At 47.1% G+C, this 18681-nt stretch overlaps 1 protein-coding gene across 1 annotated transcript; it reads left to right on the top strand.

Annotated features, from left to right (window-relative positions):
* The first annotated feature begins 48 nt into the window (after positions 1-48).
* Positions 49-14583, top strand: LOC149430887 (branched-chain alpha-ketoacid dehydrogenase kinase-like). Its single transcript, XM_089665953.1, has 12 exons — positions 49-177; positions 258-471; positions 2254-2322; positions 3810-3920; positions 4902-4949; positions 5042-5161; positions 7843-7941; positions 8360-8433; positions 8846-8974; positions 9050-9139; positions 10689-10850; positions 12494-14583. The coding sequence occupies exons 1-12, from the start codon at positions 98-100 to the stop codon at positions 12636-12638; spliced, it is 1341 nt and encodes a 446-aa protein (XP_089522079.1). The 5' UTR covers positions 49-97; the 3' UTR covers positions 12639-14583.
* The last annotated feature ends 4098 nt before the right edge of the window (positions 14584-18681 follow it).

Consider the following 18681-nt stretch of genomic DNA (forward strand, 5'->3'; position numbering starts at 1 on the left):
GCGGAAGTGATAACCATTTAGCCACTGTGCCGCCCAGTACTGTGGATTCTTTATTACAGATCTGTACTATGTCTTGTATTGCTGTCAGTCGTCTTGTATGAACTCATATTCGATTTCTCTGTATTCAGGATTGGAAGTGCCGGCTCAGGCTAGGTGTCCCAATTCCCCAGGGTCGCGGTACGTATTTACTAAGGTTCCTTTTTGTGCCAGTCTCTCCTCCTTATTCCAGACCTGTCTGACTTGCTTCTCTTCCTCAGGAATCCCCCCAAGTGCTGCAAGATGTTGCGAAAGAACATGATAGAGGTGTTGGTTCGAGGGGCCCTGAATCCTCCTCTTCGTCTGTCCTCCATATTTCTCCGATGCCACTCCACCTCGGCCACAGACCACCACCATGCAGAGCTGGCCAGGGAAAGATCCAAGACCGTCACTTCCTTCTACAACCAGTCCGGCATTGACCTGGCAGCGGAGAAGGTAACTGTCCGCCAGACTGGACCAATCAAAACCGGGATATAAATACACGAGGAGAGATTTTCAGATTCTCGCCTGCTTCTGTCTTTTCAAATATTATACAACTGATTTCCTTCGCCACTGATGGGATGGGGGGCATGGAGTCATCAGTACATTACTTCTGTATTTCAATAGAGTTCATGATCCTTTAGCTCATGGTTGCCAGAAAGAATCGAGCTTGTCCGTCATGGATACATACCACCCACATGTCTGTTTCCTCGCTGAGTCTGGGTACTGCTGGTGTCTGGGGTACTGCTGGTGTCTGGGGTACTGCTGGTGTCTGGGGTACTGCTGGTGTCTGGGGTACTGCTGGTGTCTGGGGTACTGCTGGTGTCTGGGGTACTGCTGGTGTCTGGGGTACTGCTGGTGTCTGGGGTACTGCTGGTGTCTGGGGTACTGCTGGTGTCTGGGGTACTGCTGGTGGGTACTGCTGGGTCTGGGGTACTGCTGGTGTCTGGGGTACTGCTGGTGTCTGGGGTACTGCTGGTGCCTGGGGTACTGCTGGTGCCTGGGGTACTGCTGGTGCCTGGGGTACTGCTGGTGCCTGGGGTACTGCTGGTGCCTGGGGTACTGCTGGTGCCTGGGGTACTGCTGGTGCCTGGAGTACTGCTGGTGCCTGGAGTACTGCTGGTGCCTGGAGTACTGCTGGTGCCTGGAGTACTGCTGGTGCCTGGAGTACTGCTGGTGCCTGGAGTACTGCTGGCACGACTGCGCAAAATCATGTGTGTGTGTTTTTGTACGTGATTTTGCATTTCCGGGTAGGGGGCGTGCACACAACCTTGGCTGTCAATCACCGGGTCCTGGCTGGCGATTCCCCACCAGCACCCAGCGATCTCCGAGTATTACTGATGGGAGAGAGACCTGTATGTAAACAATACAGATCTCTCCCTTGTCAGCTCCTGCACACTGCTTTGTATGGCTCTGTATAGCAGACCAATACAAAGCAGTGTGCATACAGTGTAAAGCACACACACAGCCCACATAGTAAAACAGCACACAGTTAACCCTTTGATCGGCCCACATGTTAACTCCTTCCTGCCCAGTGTCATTAGTACAGTGTCATTGCTTTTTATTAGCACTAATCACTGTATTGGTGTCACTGGGGAAGTCAGTGACAACAAGTCAGTTCCCCCCAGTGTCAGAATGCCAGCCGCAGTCCCGCTATAAGTCGCTGTTTGCCGCCATTACTAGTTAAGAAAAAAAAATTCCAGTATCTATACCGCCATTTGTAAACGCTATAACTTTCACGTAAACCAATTTTATTTACACGTATTGGGTTTTTTTTTTGGTTTTTTTTTGTGTTTTTTTTTAGCAAAGATATGGAGCAGAATACATTTTGGCCTAAATTTGACAATTTGTTTTTTTTCACTGGACAGGTTTAATAGCGAAAAGTAAAAAATAATTTATTTTTTTTTGTTTTGTTTTTTCAAAATTGTCAGTATTTTTTTTTTGTTTATAGTACAAAAAATAACCGCAGAGGCGATCAAATACCACAGAAATAAAGCTCTATTTGAGTGGGGGGAAAAAAGGCCGTAAATTTAATTTGGGTGCAGCGTTGCATGACCACGCAATTGTCAGTTAAAGTTTGCCATATATCGCAAAAATGGCTTGGGCAGGATTGGGGGGGGGGGGGGGAGGAATCCTCTGGAGGGCAAGTGGTTAATACAGGAAATTTTGGGAATCGCAGGGTTGGGGATGTGTGGTCGTCCTGCAGCATTGCTGACTTGTTTCTTGATTACATTTTAGCCGTCCGTGCGTCTGACCCCCACCACCATGCTGTACTCGGGTCGCTCTCAAGATGGCAGTCACATTCTGGTAAGCTGCAGTCAGTTCTGATTGGTTGATCACACAGACATCTGTTGTAGAAATTCATGACTGTGCTGCTGTTTTCATACTACTGCAGTTTGCATCTTTACCTGTTGCCACCTGCGGGACGCATGTATGTCGACAAAAGGATGCACTTTAGTACCCACCTCATTGTTTCTGTGCTGAGGGCGCACTTCCCAGCATAGAGACAGCTCTCAGTCCCCACTAATGGTCAGGATCCGGTCCTGCTGACTACCAATCACGTCACCACCCTGACAGCCAATCACTGTGGTCACATGATCACCGATCCTTCCTGCCCCCCGAGTGTTCAGAACTCTTTAAAGCAGTGTTTCTCAACTCCAGTCCTCATGGACCCCCAACAGGTCATGTTTTCAGGATTTCCATTATTTTGCACAGGTGATTTGATCAGTTTCACTGCCTTAGTAATTACCACAGCTGCTTCATCTGAGGGAAATCCTGAAAACATGACCTGTTGGGGGTCCATGAGGACTGGAGTTGAGAAACACTGCTTTAAAGGGATGTCAAGGCGGGTGGGAAGGGGTTAACTGGAGCGCCAGCCAAGGTATATTCTAGCTCCTGAGGGCTCCTCTGTCGGGATTTTTTAACCTCCATTAATGAAAGTTCCTGTAGGCCCTATCCGGGGGCTTCAGTGATGGTTTGAAGCTGGTTGGTTTTCAGATATCGTCACAATAGTTGTAAAACTGCAGAGAATTCTAGTGGTAGGATTTCAGCAGGAAACCAGTCGTTCCACCTTTTTACACATCGGATCCATTATTGTAATCCAGTGAATAGATCAGATTTGAACCTTATCTGCTTCTTCGAAGATGGAATGTGATCCCGACCTTTACAGAGGGTCTGTACTGTGGATGCCGTGGCCAACAAAGGCAGACATGGCAAAGGACTGGTCACCAGTATTGCTTATAGCTGCCCTATCACGGACATACCATGCCTTGTTCTGCATCTGTGTGGAGGCTGCCATCTTTGCAGAGGAGCAGGACATCCTCCTTGCGGGCCCCCCATTCCTGACTGGTAGAGTAATAATGAAGCCTCAGGAGAGGTGGAGCAAGGACAGATCACAGAATGGATAAAGCGGAAGCAGGGAGATCCTTGCACTGCAGGTCCCCAGGTACAGCTTCTTCTCCAGCAAGGATAACCGTGAAGGAGTACACTAGTGGCATCACCAAATTTGGTGCAGCAATCGCAGGCTGCAGTTCCTTAGATGATCTCGCACTGCACATATACAGATGTGAGGCTCCGGGCACAGGATGTACACTTCTCTTTTTCAGGAGACATTCCAGACAAAAGGTAGATTGTCCAGGATACTGCCCAGGGACAGTTCAGGGCCACATTGACAAATACACAGTAAACCTGCGAGTCAGCATCTTGACAACATGGAGGCTCTGTATTTCCTGCGTTGTCAGTCCTGTGAATCTTTCTGATTGCTTGTGTTCAGATTTTTTATTTTTTCTTTGTAGAAAAGCGCAAGATACTTGCACAAGGAGCTCCCTGCCCGCATCGCTCACAGAATTAAAGGATTTCGCAGCTTGCCCTTCATCATTGGCTGCAACCCCACCATCCTACATGTGGTGAGTAATTGTGTGCACACAGATCAGCCACCAGTAGTATTTGCAACTCTCCCTAGGAACTTTGTTACATTTTGATACTTTTTTTAAATACACTTCTCCAAAAAAATTGAAGACTTTTTAATCTGTGTCTATCATCCAGTCAATGAAACTCCTGGGATATTGATCTGGTCAGGTAAGTAGCAGAGGGGGTTGTTAATCAGTTTCAGCTGCTTTGGTGATAATGAAATTAACAGATGCATTAGATGGGCAACAATGAGACGACCCCCAAAACAGGAATGGTTTTAGAGGTGGAGGCCACTGACCTTTTTTTTCCCCTACTCATCTTTTCTGACTGTTTTGCACTGGGTCAGTGTCGCTAATGGTAGCATGAGGCCATACCTGGACCCTACAGAGGTTGCACAGGCAGTCCAGCTCCTCCAGGATGGCACATCAATACGTTCCATTGCCAGAAGGTTTGCTGTGTCTCCCAGCACAGTCTCAAGAGCATGGAGGAGATTCCAGGAGACAGGCATTTACTCTAGGAGGGCTGGACAGGGCTGTAGAAGGTCCTTAACCCATCAGCAGGACCGGTATCTGCTCCTTTGTGCAAGGAGGAACAGGAGGAGCCCTGCCAGAGCCCTACAAAATAACCTCCAGCAGGCCACTGGTGGGAATGTCTCTGACCAATCAGGAACAGACTTAATGAGTCCTCGAGTTTGACGAAATCCATCTAATGAATGCAATAGGCAGACTAAGAACAGACAATCAGGCTGGGGTGGAAAGATCTAGGTGATACTGCATGACCTCCAACCAGGAAATGAGGCTGAGCTCAATCTGACTGGCTGCAGCTTCTAATGCACAATGTGAGAAGCTCTCAGTGTGCAGGAAAGTCAGAGTAAGCCATTTCAATCCAGGAGAGGAGCCGGTACAACTGTGCAAGACTGAAGGGAAGGCTGGAGGTCACAATTGCTGATCTGAATGATCTTTTTCTTTCGCCTGCAGCATGAGCTATACATCCGCGCTTTCCAGAAGCTGAGCGAGTTCCCGCCGGTGAGTGTCTCCTTCCATATTCTCCTCCATGGAAATGTATTTTGTGTTTTAGTCTCTGCAGGCCAGGGTTACCCGTCTCTCTTCCTGCACAGATCACAGACCACGAGGTGGAGAGCCAGTACTGCAAACTGCTCCGGCAGCTCCTGGATGACCATAAGGATGTGGTGACCCAACTGGCTGAGGGGATGAGAGAAATCCGCAAACACATCCAGGTAACATAGAGCCAGCTTTGACCCATCGCAGTGGTGCCTCACACGTCACCGTCTAATAGCACCATGCTGGGGCACTTTACACTGGACTTGCAGTTTTCAGTTGCTACCAGGCGTCCTCCTTAACCCCCCTGGCGGTATTCCTGAGTGTAGCTCGGGGTAAAGTTTCAGCACCACAAGCTGTAACCCCCCCGAGCTACATTCAGGCTTACCATGCAGCGTTGCTCCGGGATCTCTTCTGCACTCACCTTGTCCTGCGCTCCCACGATGTCCCTCCTGCAGTGTCCCCAGCAATGTCCTCCGGCGGATGCCGGCATCAGTCTTCCGGGTTCCGTTCCCTGCGACGTCGGGACATACGAGGGGCGGAACTGGCAGGAAATTTGAAAGTTGTAAAAGTGACATTCACTAAACTCACTAAAATCTGATAGTATTCCATTCCTGTATCAAACCATTTCACATACGTTTTGTCCCGAGTGCTTTGTCCGGCGCCCTGCCTGCATTTTTACCGCCCTTTCTGCCTGGAAACTGAGAAACGTCCATGGCGTCCAAAAAGCGTCCCTTTGTCAAAAGCGGTTTTAGACCGGCTAGAGAACAGCGATAGTAAATCAGAACCACTTGTAGAATTGAGTGATAATGATTGGTGGGGGAAATTCATCATCAGACACTGAAAACGATTCTGCGACTTTGCTCAGTGATGTGCGAACTTGGCGCTATATTTCACATTTCAGTGTTTTTGGTTTGATTACATTATTGAATTTTATTATTATTATATTATAATTTATGATTTTCGTGTTTCAAATTTTATCCTCCCCGGGATGTTTACTAGACTCTCTTGTTCAGACAGATTTCAAGGAGTTATTCCTAAAAATTACAGCCTACAATAAACATATTTCCATGCAAAAAAATGTACCACTTTGGAAGTTAAGGGCCAGTTCATGCTACAAAAATGCACTCCGGATGCATTCCAGATATGTTTTTGCTCACAGTTCACAGCCCACACAGCTCCGGTTCAGTTTTGATGCAGTTTCCTATGTTCCAGCATGGTTCTGTACAGAATAAAATGCAGCATGTTTGTTTTTTTTTTTTCTGCACCAGGAACTGACTGCACTAGTGTGAACTAGGGCCATTGGAATACATGGAAAACACTGTGCATTCATTTTTGATGCAGAAAAAAAAGCGCACTGGACTGCATCTAGCCCTAAAGAACAAGGTAGTACTTATGTTTTGTTCTCTGAGCCATCATGTGTTGAAAAGATTTCTGTTATAAAACACTTGGTGAACCTTCTAGAATTCATCCTGTGAGGTGCTCTCTGCGTTCTTGCTGCCATGAAGTACATAGAATACAGGTTCAAATAGAACTATGGCCTCCCGTTAAAAAGGTTACTGTAGCAATAAAATGTGTAGGAATAAAAATAAAGTATGTGTGTGTATAATATATATATATATGGGAGGGGATCATCCTCTGCTCAGTATGTCACAGTACATGTTGGCATTCATGGTTCCCTCAATGAACTGTAGCCCCCCAGTGCCGGCAGCACTCATGCAGCCCAAGACCATGACACTCCCACCACCATGAGGCCCCAGACCATGACACCCCCACCACCATGGGGCCCCAGACCATGACACCCCCACCACCATGAGGCCCCAGACCATGACACTCCCACCACCGTGCTTGACTGTAGGCAAGACACACTTGTCTTTGTACTCCTCACCTGGTTGCCGCCACACACGCTTGACACCATCTGAACCAAATCAGTTGATCTTGGTGTCATCAGACCACAGGACATGGTTCCAGTAATCCTTGTCCTGTGAGCTGCAGTGCCTGGATGGGGAGCACGTGAGACACAAATGAAGGAAGATTTTGGCTCCATCAGGGAAGGTAACTTTTTGAGGCTTGTGTAGTACAGTAACTGGATTGGTTACTTGAGAGCCCCTATACCAGGGGTAGGCAACCTGAGAGCCACAGGACTACAAGTTCCATCATGCCTCTGCAAGTCATAGCTGAAACTGTCAGTTTTTTGTAATCTTTGCAATGCTTCATGGGAAATGTAGTTTCACAACAGCTAGAGAGCCACAGGTTGCCTACTCCTGATGTATACCAAAAAAGACGACACCACTGGCCTAAAGTACAGCCCCTGACTTTGATATCGCATACTATACGTGGCCTTTTGGCAAAGACAGCCGAATATGGATGAAGATTATAGGCATGATACAAGAAATGATCCAAGACTGCAGACGTGGTACAGCAGATGGTCAGGGACTATGGGCTTGCTACAAGAGATGGTCAGAGATTGCAGACATGCTGGAGAGGTTCGCGAGACTCCAAAGATGCTGAAGAAGTCTAGAAAATGGATCAGGAGACGCATTACATGAGACTGCTAGTGATCAGTGCTATAGCACAGCAATAAGGGAACAGACTAGTGTTTGCAGGAGTCCTGAGGGGTGCACAAGGGCCACAGGTTGGACAACAGGGGGTGTAGACTGTCACACAGGAGCGTTCAGTTGTACTATGTGGACAGATGGCACAGTTGTAGTGTGTGTTGGCTGAGCACCGGTAACTCTTGTCTGGAATAGCTCTGTAGCCAAGTTCAGTCCATCTAGAAATGATTTATTGGGTGATGTGCGGAGATTGGTGACAATGGAGGTTGCTGTGAACTCAATCCCTGCCGTTTCCTCCCTCTCAGGACGAGAAGGTGATCCGATTCTTCTTGGATAAAACATTGACGTCTCGCCTGGGTATTCGGATGCTGGCCACTCACCACCTGTCTCTGCACGAGGACCGGGTAATTGTGACTTCTCCTCCTTGCCTGTAATAATCGCCCGTCTTGTGTTCGGTCCTTCAATGACACATCGACTTATTTATACTACTGAATACAATACTGTCCAGGATCATTTGACCTATATGTGTGGCACTCTTAATGCTTCCTTAATTGGTCATGTGACTAGGCTGTCCTCCCCCAAGTTCCAAAATTTATAGAAAAAAATAACAGGACTTCTCCATGCTTTTATAAATAAGTCAAATATTTGAGGTCTTACCGCTGCTTTTCAAAGAACAAACTGCCAGTTTTTTTTTTTTTAATTTGGCCCCTTAGCAGCAGATTTTTACATCCGCCTCTTTATGTGACTGTTGTGCAGTCCCACCATATTCCAGTGACACCAACACCAATTCACATTTGTTTCTGTTTTGTGTTTTTACTCCAGCCAGATTTTGTGGGGATCATCTGTACCCGTCTGTCCCCCAAGAAGATAATTGAGAAGTGGGTGGATTTTGCCAGGTAACTGCAGTTAGTCCTCTCTCTTTCCTTGCTGATCTGATGCTCTTAACCTCTTGACACCGATCGCACGCAAATATGCGATGACCTCTCGGCCTTGATGCTGAGCGACCGCATATTTGCATGCAATTAAAAAATACATATGTGCTGAGAGCGCGCTCCCAGTACATATGGCCGCTACTCCCGGAAAGGTCCCGATCTCCCCTTTTGAACGGGACTTTTTCCGATCATGTGACCGCCGTGATGGCGAATCATGGTGGTCACATGACCCTAAAGCCCGCCTCTCTGCTTCTGAAACTCTTAAAGGGCCGGGAGGCGCCGTCACCAAGAGGTTAAAGCTCACTTATTTTATGAATTTTTTTCAGTTTCACCAAAGAAATTATACTTTTTTTTTTTTTTTTTTTAATATATATAGACGTTTGTGTGAACACAAGTATGGGAACGCCCCTCGGGTTCGAATTAATGGTCATGTGGCAGCGCGCTTCCCCTTCATTCCAATGCCACTGGATTACATCCTTCCAGAGCTGTTGAAGAACGCCATGAGGTATGTCCGGTGTGAGCTGTAAGCCAACAAAGGAGGAAAGAACAGGAGCTCAGTTTTCTTTTTCTGTCCCTTTAGGTCCACCATGGAGAGCCACCTCGACACCCCCTACAATGTCCCCGAGATCGCCATCACCATTGCCAATAATGACATTGACCTGATCATCCGGTAGGAAGGCGGCTTCTAATTGATCTGTTCTGCACTGAATACCTCTTATATCAACAGTGTCAACCAAAGCACCCCGTGTGGGGAACATGTTGCATATCTAAAGCTGACATTTTCTGAAGGGGGGAAAAAAAAAAGGAATACTCACACAGCAAAAAACCAAAATGTTGATAACCTTTCTGCATGCTATCAGTGGAAAAAGTTTTGGCTTTGGATACACTTTAACCTGTTCACGCCGAGCGCTGTCTGGGCCTTGACACCGAGCAGCTGCACAATTGCATGCAATTAAAAAAAAAAAAAACCGTGCTGAGAGCGCGCGCCCTGCGCGCTCCCAGCACACATGTCCGGTACTCACAGAAAGGTCCCGATCTTGTGAGATTGAGTTGAGTGCAGCCATATTTATGGTAACATCATACTTAAAGAGCAACTCCAACCCCCCCCTCTGGGTGATCTATGTATATGGATTTTTAAAAACTTTGTAGCAGATTCCTATTACAGCACTGCAGATTGAAATGGAAAGGTAATTCATAACGTCACAGTATGACCTGTCGTGGTGGGTTTTTTTTTTTTGTTTTTTATTGTTGCATTTAACATGCAAGACCTGATGAAGGGGAGTGTCTGAACCCCTGAAACGTGTCGAAATTTTTATTCTACTGAAGATCGAATAATATACCATTTTAGACTCTGACCTTTGATGCAGCACCCTTACTGCATTTTACATTTGGAGTTTGCAGTCTTCCAGTGCCACCCTGGTCATGTGATTGCCTTGACACCCTGTTGTTTCGGCTGTTGTCACTGTACACCAGTGTGCTGAATACATTTTAACCGCTATAGCACAAATACTGCTACAGGGTAGCACGGGTGCGCAAAATCAAAATGTGTGTCTGTGTGTGAGATTTTGCAGTTCCGGCTAGGGGGGGTGCTCGCACTGCCATTAGCGGTTTCAGCTGGCAATCACCAGGTCCCAACCGGCGATTCCCTGCCGGCGCCCAATGATCTCCGAGGATTTCCAACGGGGGAGAGACCTGTATGTAATCAATACAGATCTCTGCCCTGTCAGCTCCTGTACACTGCTTTGTATGGCTCTGCATACCACAGCAATACAAGGCAGTGTGCTTACAGTGAAGCACGCAGTTAACCCTTTGATCGCCCCAGATTTTAACCTCTTCCTGCCCAGTGCCATTAGTACAGTCAGTGCTTTTTTTTTTTTTTAGCACTGATCACTGTATTGGTGTCGCTGGGGATGTGGATGTAAGTCTCCTCCCCCCTTCCCCCAGTGTCAGAGCGCCTGCCGCAGTCCAGTTAGAAGTCGCTGGTCACCGCCATTGCTAGTAAAAATAAAAAATAACCAAATTCTAGTGTGTGTGTGTGTGTGTGTGTGTGTGTATATCTATCGCCATTTGTAGACACTATAACTTTCAGGTACACCAATTAATTTACACATATTGGGATCTTTTGGTTTTTTTTTTTTTTTGTTTTTTTTTTTTGTTTTTTTTTTAATGGGTATGTTTTTATAGCAAAAAGTAAAAAAAATAATTTTTTTTTTCAATAGGATATCTGACCGAGGAGGTGGAATCCCCCACGATCACCTGGAGAAAGTGATGGATTATCATTTCACCACGGCAGAGGCCAGCACTCAGGACCCCCGCATCAACCCCATCTTCGGCAATATGGTGGACATGGTGAACAGCGGGCAGTCTGGGCCCATGCACGGGTAAGATGGACTTGTCATCCGAGATCTGCGTCTGCAGTCCTGTGGTGGGGTTTACACTTCTCTTCCCTTTTCTCTTCTCTCCACCGTTGTTGCATAGATCTGCTATAAGTCCCAGGTTACACTGCAATACACTGGGTGTGCAATCTGCTGCAAGTGACTGTAGGACCCTAAAGACGGATCACAAATGCAGTGCGTTTGCCTGCATCGGATTGCGTGGTACCATGTGATCTAGTTGCAGCACGTGTGTGTTTTTTTTTTTTTTTTTTTTTTTTTTTTTTTTTTTTAAGCCATGCATTCACTACTTTTGGTGTGATTTCAGGCCACTCCAATGAATGGGCTGAAAGTTGCATGGCATTGAGTGGCACAGGACGTCCTGTATGAACCCGCACTAATAAAGGAAGCTCACCTCATCTTCTGGCATAGAACGGGCTCTAGTGGTGGTACAGCTTTTCCTTTCCCATCCTCCTAGTTAACCCTTTAAATTTGAAACAATCGGAATATTCGGCATTGATAACAGAATCTAGTTTTAGCCAGTATAGGTACCAAGTCAGTTATTCTATTGGCTTCCAGTATTCTTGTAATCCGTTACTCATCAGGGCCCAGACTAGCATAGGGAATGGTGGTACCAAGGAGCAGTCAGGCAGTGCTATCCATTCATACTAGGAGCTGGGTCATCATTATGCTGCTTTATCATTGTCAAATCAGCAGGCGGGGGTCAGTTTGTGGAGGCGGTATACTACTTAAAAGTAGTTGTAAACCCCTCCATATCTCCATTGAAGTTACTGGCCTCAGGTGATACATAGGGATGAAACAAATCTTACATAAGGTGTACCAGTTTATCTGCAGCCATTCTCTGCATCTGTTCAAAGTGCTGGATTTTATAAAGCTTGCCTGAGATTTCAAGAAAAAAGGGGTGGGGAGCTGAAACTACAAACTGCAGAGCTCAGTGAAGAGAGCTGATTGCAGTGTGAAGGTGGGTGTGTCCCTTCTCTCCACATAGGAACACACTTGAGGCTGTCAATCACAGGCTGTACCTTCCCCTGTCACCGTTTTTCTGTTGGTGTCAGGAAAACTTGTCAGAAATAACTCAGTGCTGAGTTTATAAAGCTTGTCTAAGAGTTAAAAAAAAAATAAATAAAAATACACTGCAGAGCTCTGTGAGGAGAGTTCTCAAAGCTGATTGAAGGGAAGAGACACACCCCTTTCCCTTCCACACAGGAACAGAGCTGAGTTAATCTGCTGGAGCTCCACCCCTGACACCCTTTTTTCTCTTGGTGTCAGAATTGGTTCATGCTGATGACAGAGGAAGGAGGCAGCAGACAGAAATGACATGCCGCGCTCTGGATTGAGGCAAGCACACACTATAAAGGGATGTGCTTTGTTCATATTTCATTTCTAAGGATTACAACCACTTTAACTGCAGTGCAGGAAAGTGAAGTAATTGAACGGGCTAGGAAGTCCGGCAGAGCTGTGTAAATCCCAAGACCAGCTGGACTGAATTGCCAAACTTCTGGCCATGTTAAGTGTTTGGACCAAAAAAAAACAAACAAACAAAAAACCGAGTTCCATCTCTTGCCATGATGTCCTGAAGAAGACTATAATGTTTTATCTTTTTTCTTAATTTTTTTTTCTTCTCTCCCCAGCTTTGGTTTTGGCCTGCCGACCTCCCGAGCCTACGCCGAGTACCTAGGTGGTTCCCTCTGCATCCAGTCTCTTCAAGGCATTGGAACAGACGTGTACCTGCGCATCAAACACATTGACGGAAAGGAGGAGAGCTTCCGCATCTGAGGACAGCCTGGAGTCCTTACAGCTTCTGATCAGACAATTGGCTGCATTGCCCTGTAACCCCCCCCCCAACACCACCACCACCATTCCACTGGCTAATGGGATCGTTTCCTTCTACACCTCAGTCTGCTTGTCTTCAGCAAAAGCCAATGTGGACCTCAAATCTTTGTCTTCAGGAGCCAACTTGGACCCTGAATTTGCCTTCTACAGGAGCCAATGTGGACCCCATTTGTTTGTCCATAGGAGCCAATGTGGACCCCAATTTTTCATTCTCCAAACAATGTTTAAAAGCTTTCCAGAGGACCTAGTTTCAAGATGAACTCCTCAATTCCAAATAAAAACTTCTTCTACGAAGACGAGAATGCAGTTAACTTGCCGATCTTTGGGATTCCAATCAATGAGATTAAAGATGCCGATTCGGATTATTGAGATTGTACAGAGAAGAGATCTGTGGTCTGTTGGTGGACCGCTCAGTGCCAGTGTTCAATTTATAAGCTGATTACCAGTATTTAGAATTTTTACCAAAAATGACGTTCCTGTTTTGGGATTTGGCAGTTTTTTTTTTTTTTGTTTCAAGGTACTTTTTTTGGATTATCCTTGGAGGATCCCAACGATACAAAAGAGACCTAATCCTGCTTCCTTGTACGCTGGATGTTCTTGAGAAGATGCCACCATGGTTCCATTGCCCTGGCTTTCCTTTCTATCTGAAAAGTGCAATCTAACCGTTCCTTGAGGAGCCGTCCACGCGGTCATCCATCAACCTATAGTACTTATGGATTCCGGCCTCCAGGATTTCTGGCCTTTCCTTTGAGACGGTCGTGGCGAGATTTTCGGAGCGCTGTGGACTCCCTTGATCTTTGGTTGGGCGCAGAATGGAGTCTCTGTGCTCAGCCGGAGGTGAAGGCATAAGGACTTGTTTGGTGATACATCTATTTTACTCGTTTTTGTGATGCAGATTATAAGCCGACCTTTTTGGCCGCCCTCCTTGTTCCATGTTCTTCATATTCGGCCGCCCTCCTCGTTCCATGTTCTTCATATTCGGCCGCCCTCCTCGTTCCATGTTCTTCATATTCGGCCGCCCTCCTCGTTCCATGTTCTTCATACTCGGCCGCCCTCCTCGTTCCATGTTCTTCATACTCGGGCCGCCCTCCTCGTTCCATGTTCTTCATACTCGGCCGCCCTCCTCGTTCCATGTTCTTCATATTCAGCAGGACCTCCTCGTTCCATGTTCTTCATGCAGGACCTCCTTCTTTGTGTACATTTCAGCCTTACGTGCCGCCACAACGTGTCTGGACTGTGCCGCTATAGAAGAGCTTTTTGTTCCAGATATCATCATACTTGTGCAATATTCTGGTGCTGTTCATCCGACAACAAATGTTAACCGATGGGCATCTCAGGACAGCACTCCCGGAACCCAACCCACCAAACACCCCCCAAGTGGGAGTCCAGCGACTGTCCGTGGACCATTCTTGTTTTCACAGTCAGCAGTAAATGGATGGACACGCCCGCCAGTCTGACCTGGAGGGATTCGTTCTGTTAACTGGCAACAGGCAGAAAGTGCAGTCGTTCTTCGATGACCTGGAGTCACTACCTTGCTTGTCTCCTACCACAGTAAGGGGGTCTTGGCGTTTCTGCGGGGGTGCTTACTCTCTCCCCTGTGATGGACCATGTTCTGGTTTCTGTTCCTCTTCAGTCATGTAGCTGCTTCCATTGATGTCGCCTACAGCTCTGCTACTTCCATTGAAGGGGGAGGATCCTCATGGGCGTGTCCTTTGTGACGTGATCTATCCCGTACATTTTATGGACGTTTTTTCTGCTGATCTTCCACCTTCCTATGACAATCAAGAGATGTTTTTATTACACGGCATCCGTCGCTTTGATTAAACGGTTTTGTGTGTCGTCGGTCACCAGTAGAAAGTTTGGTCTTTGCGTGACCTTCATACAGGCATGTTGCGTGTTCCTATTGCTTCCTCTGTATCTCCGTCACACTTGTTAAAGTCGCTTTTAAAGAGCGTGTTTTATGGAAAGGAAAAATGCTGTAGGGTAAGTTGTATCTGGAAACAGGTCCAGGTTCTTTCTGTTTTATAACTAGTCCTGTTAAATGAACAAGGTAAACTCCAAAGTCCACATCTGCCTGTGTCTGTGGGCTATAGTTCATCCCCGCCTCCGTGTGTCCCAATCAGACCACTGTGGAAGGATGTTCCAGCAGCCGCACACCAATCCCAGCCTTTCACTTCATTAGACCTGTTCAGCTGCTTGGTAACACAAATTGCTAATCAGCCAATCACATGGCTGCATTCAGGCATCAAGACGACTTGCTAAAGTTCAAACCGAGAATCAGAAAGGGGAAGAAAGGAGATTTAAGTGACTTTGAATGTGGCATGGTTGTTGGTTGGGTCTGAGGATTTCAAAAGCTGTTGATCTCCACAACCAGCTGTAGGGAAATCCAGACTCATCAGATCAGGCAGCGTTTTCCCATCTTCTACAAGTCAGCACAAAAACGCTACTATTGGTGTCTTTCATCTATTTTTTTTTTTTTTTTCTAGTGTTTTTGTGAGCTTATAAAACACGCCAATGAGCCTTCAATCAAAACAATTGTAGTTACCTTGTAATTCTCTTTTGATGTTTGCTCATTCTCCTCTGACAACAAGGCATTTTCCTCCACACAACTGCCACTCGCTGGATATTTTCTCTTTTTCAGACCATTCTCTGTAAACCCTAGAGATGGTTGTGAGGGAGAATCCCAGTAGATCAGCAGTTTTGGAAATACTCAGACCAGCCCGTCTGGCACCAACAACCATGCCACGTTCAATGTCACTTAAATCCCCTTTCTTCCCCATTCTGATGCTCAGTTTGAACTTCAGCCAGTTATCTTCACCATGTCTAGAGGTCTAAATGCATTGAGTTGCTGCCATGTGATTGGCTGATTAGCAATGTGTTACCAAGCAATTGAACAGGAGGACCTAATAAAGAGGGCGGTGAGGGTATAACTAGCACATAAAAGCATCCTCAGCTCTCTCCTTGTAGGCCATGGCTCCAGTGTGCTTCACCCTACTCCTGGGGCTTCATCAGACCAGCCACACTCTGATGACATTTGCATGGATGAAGCTTTATTGTTCCAGACAATGAACACAGGTCTGCCTAGACCCTCCTTGTGCAGACATGGTTCAGCCATAGAGGGTTTCATCGTTATAGGCTTGCAACATTGAAGCACATTTATTTTTTGTGAACATGTTCAAAATTTGTTACCTGAATATCTCCAGGTAAGATCTTTCCAGTAAGAACACTTCCTGTTGCAGACTGACAACACCAATCCACTGCCTTACATCTGACAACAGCGTGGTCATTCTGGGCTCGCAGCATTAAAGCAAATTCTTTTTTGTGGACATGTTGCAAAGTTTGTTACCTGGAGATCTCCAGGGGTGGTGTCCAGGTGAGATCTTTCCGGTGAGGGCTCCAGGTGAGATCTTTCCGGTGAGGGCTCCAGGTGAGATCTTTCCGGTGAGGGCTCCAGGTGAGATCTTTCCGGTGAGGGCTCCAGGTGAGATCTTTCCGGTGAGGGCTCCAGGTGAGATCTTTCCGGGGAGGGCTCCAAGTAAGGTCTTTCCGGTGAGGGCTCCAGGTGAGGTCTTTCTGGTAAGGTCTCCAGGTGAGGGCTCCAGGTGAGGTCTTTCTGGTGAGGGCTCCAGGTGAGGTCTTTCTGGTGAGGGCTCCAGGTGAGGTCTTTCTGGTGAGGGCTCCAGGTGAGGTCTTTCCGGTGAGGGCTCCAGGTGAGGTCTTTCCGGTGAGGGCTCCAGGTGAGGTCTTTCCGGTGAGGGCTCCAGGTGAGGTCTTTCCGGTGAGGGCTCCAGGTGAGGTCTTTCCGGTAAGGTCTCAAGGTAAGGTCTTTCTGGTGAGGGCTCCAGGTAAGGTCTCAAGGTGAGGTCTTTCCGGTGAGGGCTCCAGGTGAGGTCTTTCCGGTGAGGGCTCCCAGGTGTGAGGTCTTTCCGGTGAGGGCTCCCAGGTGTGAGGTCTTTCCGGTGAGGGCTCCCAGGTGTGAGGTCTTTCCGGTGAGGGCTCCCAGGTGAGGTCTTTCCGGTAAGAACACTTCTTGTTGCAGGCTGACAACACCAAGCCACTGCCTTACATTTGGCAGCAGCCTTTCCGGCCTGCAGTGCAAGCGCCTTAACGCATCTGCAAAGCCCCCAAACCGTGCACGGCAGGCTGACCACACTGTTGCTAATTGCAAGACAGGGGCTTAGTGTTGTCAGCCTGAAACAGGAACTGTCCTTACTGGAAGGATCAACACGAAAAATAAAATTGCATCAGATTCACAAAAAATTTGCTTTAGGGCCAGTTCACCCTTTAGAAACGCAGTCCTGATGCGTTCCAGGCGTGTTTCTGCATGCGCCTTTTTGATGCGTTCCACTTAATTTTTCCCCTCTTTTTCTTCAATTTAAATAGACGTGCGTTTTTGATGCATTTTACGGAGTTCCAGTACAGTTGTGTGCAGGAAAAGTGCAGGCTGCTTTTTTTTTCTTCTTCTTCTCTCCTCCAACCGGAACGCACTGGAACTGCAAGCACTAATGTGAACTATGATATTGACAATCATATAGCCTGCTTTCTGTGCATTTTGGATGCAGAAAAAAAGCAACTGAAATGCATGTAATGTGAACAGGCTCCAAGGGCATGTTTTTGGCACGGTCTGATCCGTTTTTAAGCAGGTTTTTGATGTGTTCGTTTTTTTTTTTCCTTCATTTTAAATGGGGACATGTGCGTTTTTGGTGCATTTTTTTGATGCACTTTACTGAAATCCAGTACAGTTCTGTGCAGGAAAAATGTAGCCTGCTCTACTTCTTCCTTCTTCCCCCCCCCCCCCCCCCTGCAACAGGAACGCACAGGAACTGCAAGCACTGATGGGAGCTGACATTGATGATCATATCACCGACTTTGCAGGGTTTTTTTTTTTTTTTAATGCAGAAAAAAAGCAACTGAAATGCATGTTGTGTAAACCGGCCCTTAATGTTGCAAGTCTGGAAGGATTCAGCCCACTGCAGCCCATCAGTATCAGGAATGTCTAGGCCCGGGGTGGGCAACTTGCGACTCTGCAGTTGTGGAACTACATTTCCCATGAGGCATTGCAAAGACCAGACGTTCCCAGCATGACTACAGGTCCCATGAGACATTGCAACACTGACAGTTACAGCTATGACTTGCAGAGCATGATGGAACTTGTAGTCCTGCAACAGCTGGAGAGCCGCAGGTTGCCCACCCCTGGTATATGCAGACCTGTGTGAACGGCGGAGCAGGGACTTTGTGTTGTCAGCATGACACAGGAAGCTGTCCAGGGATAACTTGCACCTTTTTCCAGCTCTGTGTAAGTTTTGGTCTGGTAGCTGAGCGAGGACGATGGTGAGACGCTACAGCGGCGGATTTTATTCCAGCGAATGCTGATTGGCCAGAGTCTGATGTTGCTGCGTAGTGCCCTGCGGTAGGCTCTGGCGCCCTCAGCCATCATGGCGTTCCATGAACAAACGTTTTTTGTGTCTGGGTATCACAGGGTTAAAGTCAATAGGTAACGGATCTGTTCTCATTAAGTAGGTCGTAGCTGAGAATGATTCACACGAGGTGAACGTTTAACTCTTGTCACGGATCAAAACGCGCACACACCCACGGCGACTAGCTAACCGAGGCGTGCTCCGTGACCGGGGTTAGGAGGGAATGAGGGGGGGGCTTACGCTGAGCATAGAAGGCCGGCCGTGATACATCGCTCTGCCGGAGTAAATGAGTTTGGCTCGTGCCAATTGACGTGCGCCTTCCCCCTACAACTGGCGGGTTAATGGGTGATGGGGAGAGCTGATGAATCGATGAATGACGGAGGGTCGGACCCGGCCAGAAGATGACATGTATGATGATAAAGCACTTACCTGCACACAGATGCCATTCCTGCCCCTCCCCCACCCTGCAGTGACTGTGCCTGTGGAGAGTTTTTGATTTTTCAGTGTATTATATATATTTTTTTTCTCTTTTTGTTCAATAATAAAGTTGTCTGACTCAGGCCTACAGA

This window comes from Staurois parvus, unplaced genomic scaffold, assembly GCF_062004578.1.
Source record: "Staurois parvus isolate SC_StPar_1 unplaced genomic scaffold, SC_StPar_1.0 ptg002425l, whole genome shotgun sequence".
In the NCBI taxonomy this organism is placed as follows: Eukaryota; Metazoa; Chordata; class Amphibia; order Anura; family Ranidae; genus Staurois; species Staurois parvus.

What these genes read in the sequence shown, in the direction of transcription:
- LOC149430887 (XM_089665953.1), top strand. Translation starts at nt 98, where the DNA reads ATGAACTCATATTCGATTTCTCTGTATTCAGGATTGGAAGTGCCGGCT. An exon ending in CCCAATTCCCCAGGGTCGCG is followed by an intron (nt 178 to 257) that starts GTACGTATTTAC and finishes TCTCTTCCTCAG; the next exon opens with GAATCCCCCCAAGTGCTGCA. An exon ending in AAGATGGCAGTCACATTCTG is followed by an intron (nt 2,323 to 3,809) that starts GTAAGCTGCAGT and finishes TTTTCTTTGTAG; the next exon opens with AAAAGCGCAAGATACTTGCA.